The 7,444-nt window shown below is 38.8% G+C and overlaps 2 protein-coding genes across 3 annotated transcripts in view; one reads left to right on the forward strand and one right to left on the reverse strand.

Moving 5' to 3' along the window:
* Positions 1-562: 562 nt before the first annotated feature.
* On the reverse strand, positions 563-3,195 carry LOC106333281 (putative transcription factor BOFH). Of its 2 annotated transcripts, none has more exons than XM_013771747.1 (3): positions 2,670-3,195; positions 1,822-2,222; positions 563-1,013 (listed from the first exon to the last, which is right to left on the reverse strand). In XM_013771747.1, exons 1-3 carry the CDS (start codon positions 3,124-3,126, stop codon positions 624-626), a joined length of 1,248 nt encoding a protein of 415 aa, XP_013627201.1. In that variant the 5' UTR covers positions 3,127-3,195; the 3' UTR covers positions 563-623. The 2 variants fall into 2 exon arrangements, with proteins under 2 accessions (XP_013627201.1, XP_013627202.1); XM_013771748.1 differs by having other exon boundaries at positions 619-1,013; positions 1,822-2,210; positions 2,670-3,162.
* Positions 3,196-5,344: 2,149 nt separating this feature from the next.
* LOC106335607 (probable beta-1,4-xylosyltransferase IRX10L) overlaps positions 5,345-7,444 on the forward strand; it is a 7,508-nt gene continuing 5,408 nt past the window's right edge. The window contains exons 1-4 of the mRNA XM_013774180.1: positions 5,345-5,617; positions 5,925-6,313; positions 6,520-6,761; positions 6,863-7,414. Coding sequence (XP_013629634.1) covers positions 5,512-5,617; positions 5,925-6,313; positions 6,520-6,761; positions 6,863-7,376 — 1,251 coding nt within the window. The 5' untranslated portion in view covers positions 5,345-5,511 and the 3' untranslated portion in view covers positions 7,377-7,414. The remainder of the gene's footprint in view (positions 5,618-5,924; positions 6,314-6,519; positions 6,762-6,862; positions 7,415-7,444) is intronic.

Below are 7,444 nucleotides of genomic sequence, written 5' to 3' on the forward strand. Positions count from 1 at the left end.
CCTCGGTATAATCCGAGGGAACAGTTCCGTCGGTATATTCCTATCGATCGATGTATATATGTCTAAAACGCATCGATCGATGAACGTCCGAGGAAATATCCCGACGAAGTTCTCCCTCGGTATATTCCGAGGACATTTCCGACAAAATAATGGTCCTCGGAATTTCCTCGGAAATTTGTTTCCTCGGAATTCCGTCGGAAAATTCCGAGGGATTTCCGACGAAAGAAGAAATTCCGAGGAATTATTTCCGACGACTTGTTTCGTCGGTATGTCGTCGGAATAACGGTATTCCGACGAAATTCCGACGATTTTTTCCCTCAGAATCTTTGCTGTTTTCTTGTAGTGAGAGGATAATACCCACGAATTTATGAAAAGAGGTTTTCTACTTTACATATTAAGGTTTATAGTATTAATGTGCATTAAGTGTAATATTTATCATGAATTTGTTGTAGAATAGATTTAGGGAAAAAAAAAATTTAGATATAAGTTTATTAATTACTTCAGTTGCATTGTATTGTAATTAAGTTGTAAATGTTAGGGTTATTTCTTATTTGTACTGTTTTAATAAAGTAGATAATTAATTAAGATAACGAATAAGTAAACCACAACAACTCATGAACTAATTAAACCCCAAAGCGTCCAGACGCAGGCGATCCCTCGCAGCTAATACCACCAACCAAAGTCGCAGCCGCAGCAACCGCATTGTTCCGCTCCAAATGGCAGAGCTGACGCAGCTTAGTGGGAACATACCAAATGGAAAGGCGAGGATGAGCGTTAAAAACGGCGTCTATATCCCAGCCATGACGACAAGCAATGTCCACAAGTGGCTTGTAACAAGCCTGCCGCCACGACCCAACGTTCTCACCGCGTTCTTTAAACGCTCTTCGGAGAGCGTTTGAAGCTTCTTCGTCGAGGCAATGGAGTGCGTAACAATGAACGTAGTGTCGCATTTTTGGCTTATTTATGTAATTTGCCCCCGATTTCTTAGCGTACCTGAACACCTGGTTCGTCACCTATTTACATATTTTTCCAAATCATAAAAAATCAGTACTTAATAATTCAAAACAACCTTTTTTATTAGCATAGAAAAAGTACCAATATATAATTTAAATATATATTGGAGGTAATATCTTCAGAGAGAAAAATTTAGACTTTTATTGGCTTACGTTATCTGTAAACCTCATATTTTTAATAACGTGCGTCTGCACAAGCAAATGGCACAGAGCTCATGGATTCTGTACTATGGGGAAGAAGACTCTTTATTACCCACTGAGTAATAGACTGTATCTAAATACATATAGCACACAACAATTATCTCTAATAAATGGTCAACAAATATGTAAAATACATGCAGATATTGAATCTAAATGCATGAGGACATTTGCCCCAAAAAAAAAATGCATGAGGACATCGTATCTTACTATCTCGTGTCGTTTTAGGTAAAAACAAAAGAACGACTGTGTCGTTTCCTAACTCGACACGTTGTCGTACGGTGACTCTTACAAAACATTAAATTGAAATCTAACTATATAACTATATTTACGTTACAAAAAAAGAAAAGAAATCTAACTATATTTATTCCGAGTGAAGACATAAAATCAGAACCTATATAAATCTTTGCCAGACATAGCGAAAGAAAATAAAACAAAAATAATAACGAAAAATCGCTGAACTCATGACTTGTCAAACTTGCTTTAAAACAGCTGTCCATGATTATGGCTAGGGTTTCCCTACCAATCCGACACCAAAATGTATATATTTTATAAAAATGATAATGTAAAGTAAGCGTACGGCTAGGATCGGTTGATAAACGAAAGATACCTTGGTAGGGCATTTTTCGCCACGATCTTTAGCAATGGTCTGGACCTGAAGAAGGAACTCGCGGCACTGTTCGTACAAGTGGAAAAGATAATCCAAACCGTTCTTTTTGCCACGTGCTACTTCCCCTGGCTCCGTTACAATAAACGGATGCTCCCTTTGTCTCTCCATCCCTGACCCACTTCCGTTAACAACATCCATCCCGTCGTCATCCTCACCTTCGTTGCCGTCATCATCAGTTTCCACTGACGTTACAATCGTTTTCTTTCTGCGTCTCTGCTGTTGCTTTTTTATTGTCGTCTGCCCTGCTTCCCAATAACCTCCTCTTCCTCCGCCGTTGATCCCCGCCGCATCAGTCTGATCTTGGTGCTGAACCGGCTCCTGTGACAACCCTGTCCAGTCATCTATACATACTTTTGTCACAATCGCAAACTTTATTTTATATAGATATTAAAAAGATACGTTCAGTATTTGGATTTTGCACAATATATAATTAATCCTCGTACTTCTTGCAACAGGTCTAATTTAAAAAGCAGACTGCAATTGCATATTCTATACAAATAGTTCTACTATACACGTATTTGAAGTTACATTTGACAGTCAAAAAACAAATGTTGCCCAGAACTATATCATACAAGTATATAGTTGCTGATATTAGTAACCAATCATGCAAAGATTCATAAGCCTATATCTACCAGTCAAGTGAACATATATAGATCTATATTTGTTGACAGCCTTGCATAGTTAAATAGATTAGCAATGCATGTATTAAACGTTGGGAAATATATTTATATTACAGCTTTCAAAAAAAAAAGTTATAGATATACATTAGATATTTACTATTATCGTACCTTCTTGGGAGAGAGCATCAAGAGCAAGATGAGTGCCGGAATCACCTGCGGCGGAGAGTAGCAAATGACGGCGTCTAGACGATTCCTCCTCTTCCTCTTCTTGCAATCGTCTCCGTTCAGCTCTAACGGCAGCTTTGATGCCGTACCGTTCACCGACGAGAAGCTCCCAACGAAAGATATGAGAGAGGCTATTCATCATATCCTCAAGCTCCTCGTCCTTCATGCCCACCAGTGTGCTCGCCGTAAAACCTAACTCAGCTATCTTTGCCGCCGTGTAAAAACGTACACCGTAAGGACCGAACAAACCCTCCAAACCACCTAGTCGCATTCCAAACGCTGCGGTCTGCGGTGTTGCTGGCGATTGCTGCTGCGGTGGAGGAATCGGAGCTGGTGCTTGAACCATTACTCTAGTTGGGTTCCATCGGAATAAGCCACTCGTGAAACCTTCAGGATCCATATTCTCTCTTTTACTCCTTTTCTCTTTCTTTACTCTTTTGAGGAGACTGCTTTACTGTAAAAAAGACCACTCGAGCAGCTTCTATATATACAACAGTAAAGAATCTAGAAATAAATACTAGGTTCTTAAAATATATTCTTATTTTATATCAATGTTTTAGCAGTAAAGCGCGTATGTATATGTGAGTAAATGATAAAGATGATAGGTGTGATGTGTCTTGCTGGAAAATTGACAGTTGGGGACTAAACAAGTCAAACTTTTTCCTTTCGTCCACATTCTTTTTCTCTACTCCGACCATGACCTTTTGTCATTTTCACGTTAGATGATAAAATGATTAGTAAAACTACAAATACTTTCTTACTGTTTAAAAAAAATTGTTTGTTATTTTAAAACTCCTATTGTTTTTTGTTCCTCATCCGGTTCTCACGTTTTTATCCCTGTTACTGTTGTTGTCTCTTTGAAATTCGGATATATTGCGTATATACGTTGATATAGTTTGCATATAAACTAGAAGCAGGAGTGGTACCAAACTCTTTGCGGCAGGTGTATATGACATTAATTATATTACCTTACGGTGTCATTAACATAACTTATATGAATTCATTATCCATATAGACTGTATAGAGAGTACGTCTTATTTACAACCAGTTCTGGTATTTTTCACGAACTAATAAATTTATAACGACACAAGAATTTTTTATGATAATAAGAAATATCAGCACCGTCTGAACGCAAGTCTTGTAAACATTAAATGAGGTTTGTTAATTTATAGCAAACGAGCAAAAAAAGAGTTTTTTTGAATTGCAATAGTAGTAGATACGGATCGGAGTGTTAATTTATGAGCAACTAATTTGCATTTTAGGGAACGGAAATTCGTAAATGCAAAAGAGTAACCTCAACAAAGAGAGGGGGTAGAAGTGTTTCAGTCTATCTAATCCCACAAACTTGGGGTCTAATCTCTTCTACGATGACTTACGTGTTGTCATCTCCCTGCTTTATATGTACACCTATGCCCTAAAAGTAACACATATAAACCAGAAAACCTTTATTAAAAAATAAAACAATTTCTCAACTGATAAAAACTTTGACAAAGAAAGAAAACTATATTCTCAAACTGATAAATTACAATGCTATATATATAACCAATCACCAAAACCGAAATTTCACCGTTAACAAAAAAACAAACAAAATCAAAATTCATATGATTCTAAGAAAAATCGATAGCCTGAATTACATTAAAACTAGAAATAGGAGTGAACAATCCTAGTTAAGCAAGCCTTGTCAATAAACAGTAGTGAACACAAAGAATAAGAAAAAGGACAAAGCAAAGCCGTTTGAAAGGAAAAAAAGTAGTTAAAAATAAAGACTGAGCCGATAAGAAAACTGTGGAAGCCAATGAAGAAACGACAGGTCAAATCGGAGTTCTGAGAGTCTGCAATTTTAATGGTCAGTGTGTTTTATTTTGACTGTCTCTCTCTCTCACAGCCCAGCCCTATCCTCTTCTCTCCTTCCCATCAGTCCCTCAGTTTCCTCTTTACCATTACTCTGTCCTTTCTCTCATGTCCAAACTTGTTTTTTTTAGTGTAAATGTCTAACCTTTATAATTTTACAATATTGTTATTATTAAAGATATATCATCATGTTCATCATTGCGACTTGCGACTTTAATACTGTTTTGCACCACTGTTATTTAACTGTTGGAGTTTTAGAATCCTGAAAAGATTGATTTATGTGTTCTAAATCCCCTAATACTACCCTATTTTTCCAATATTATATTTGTCTTAAATTCTTAATTGAAAAAGGAATAAATTTAGTTAAAGAAAGAACTGCAGAAGGAGAGCAACAAAACATATCGTTCAAAGTTAACACACCTTTAATTTTCTATTCACATATATGGATAGATAATCTGTGTAGCTTAAATAGAGAACCTCAGTGAAGGTAGTATGTTCATAAAACCATAGTCGTTGCAAAAACAGAGGTGTTGCGTTGAGTTTTTATGCTTAATGCTTCAAATGTAAAAGAACAGGCCGCTCATAAATCCTCGTATAGAGTGAAAACTGAAAACTACATGATGGAGAACAAATAAATCGTCTAAAGGGCCATGAAAACGATAAATGGGCCTAAAGCTCGTCCAAGTCCACTGCTAAGTGCTAACTAATCTCATTTTCGAACAATTATTAAAAATATGGATGACGTTGACTGCTCATCGCCCCTAACGACTTCTCCATTACTTGGCGAAGATGGGTCGTATTGAAACGACAGCGTATTAGCGTCGCACAAACCTTCGTTTCATCGAATCAAATACGATGTACTCTTGCTGTCAACTCTTGGCGTGATCTAGCAATCAGCTTTGATGTGTGTTGTGAGGTAATTGAGCGATTAGAGATGAAGTTGACGAGCTGGGTTTTGATCTTCCTTGCTTGTAACCTTGCCTTCTCCACGATCTCTGCTTTCCGTCTGAGTCGAAGTCAACCAACCGAGCGAATCTCAGGTCAGTGTTCTATCTATCTAAACATTCAGTGAATGATTGCTTTCCCCTATGGTTACTCGGATTGTGTGATAATCACTTTAGTCTTAAGAATCGAAATAAAAGCTAGGGCCAAGTCTTTTGCGATTGAATATGTAAATCTTAGGATGACTTTAAGTTTTGCATGATCTCTGAGGGTCTCTATTTAAGCTACCCAGATAGCCTTTTCTTGGTACTAGTATTAGTGTTTTAGTGATGTGCAGGTCATCAGGATCACTTGGACTTTTAAAGTTTGTGTCTTTTTTGTTTGTTTGTTTGTTGTGGTGTTTAGGTAGTGCTGGTGATGTGTTGGACGATAATCCAGTGGGAAGACTGAAAGTCTTTGTTTATGAGCTTCCAAGCAAATACAACAAGAAGATTCTTCAGAAAGACCCCAGATGTCTCACCCACATGTTTGCTGCTGAGATCTATATGCAACGCTTTCTTTTGTCTAGTCCTGTTCGAACACTTAACCCCGAGGAAGCTGATTGGTTCTACGTCCCTGTCTACACCACTTGTGATCTCACTCCAAACGGCCTTCCTCTTCCCTTTAAATCCCCGAGAATGATGAGAAGTGCTATTCAGCTCATTGCTTCCAACTGGCCTTACTGGAATCGCACTGAAGGAGCTGACCACTTCTTTGTTGTGCCTCATGACTTTGGGGCCTGCTTCCATTATCAAGTAAACCAAGATAATATGCTCTTGCTGTGTTATCCTAGTTTGTGCACTAACTTCTGGATGTGAATGATTGATTGTCTGCTACTGTTGAACTTGCTCTCTAAAGTCTGTTATCCCTTTGGAAGTTGCAACCCCCTTTTGATGCCGCATAAATTGTTATCCCCAGCCGTGATGCACGTTGATCTCTTGTTTGTGTTTGACTGTGGCAGGAAGAGAAGGCCATAGGAAGAGGAATACTACCCTTGCTTCAACGAGCTACGCTGGTGCAGACATTTGGACAGAGGAATCATGTCTGCTTGAAAGAGGGTTCAATCACTGTTCCTCCCTATGCTCCACCGCAGAAGATGCAATCACACTTGATTCCTGGGAAAACTCCTCGATCCATCTTCGTCTATTTCCGAGGATTGTTTTATGATGTGGGAAATGACCCCGAAGGTGGTTACTATGCGAGGTAAGTTTTAATCAGAATGCTCATCTTATGGTATATCACCATCCTTTGATTTGCTCTCGTATAATCAGTGATGATGTTTTGTTTGTCAAAAACGGACACAGGGGTGCACGAGCAGCTGTATGGGAAAACTTCAAGGACAATCCGCTCTTCGACATCTCAACAGAGCACCCGACAACATATTACGAGGACATGCAGAGAGCAATCTTCTGCTTATGCCCACTTGGATGGGCCCCATGGAGTCCAAGACTAGTTGAAGCCGTGATCTTCGGTTGCATCCCCGTGATCATAGCAGACGACATTGTGCTACCATTTGCAGATGCCATCCCATGGGAAGACATTGGTGTGTTTGTGGATGAGAAGGATGTTCCTTACTTGGACACCATACTCACATCGATCCCACCAGAGGTTATACTGAGGAAACAGAGGTTGTTGGCAAACCCTTCGATGAAACAGGCTATGCTGTTCCCGCAACCAGCTCAACCAGGGGATGCGTTTCACCAAGTGTTGAATGGGTTGGCCCGTAAGCTGCCTCATGATAGGAGTGTGTATCTGAGACCAGGTGAGAAGCTGTTGAACTGGACTGCAGGACCGGTCGCTGACCTGAAACCTTGGTGAGTACAAATGTGATCGAAGAGAGGTTGAATTTGATACAGTTGATTCTTTTTTTTTTTTTTTTTTTTTAA

This window comes from Brassica oleracea, chromosome C3, assembly GCF_000695525.1.
Source record: "Brassica oleracea var. oleracea cultivar TO1000 chromosome C3, BOL, whole genome shotgun sequence".
Lineage (NCBI taxonomy): Eukaryota > Viridiplantae > Streptophyta > Magnoliopsida > Brassicales > Brassicaceae > Brassica > Brassica oleracea.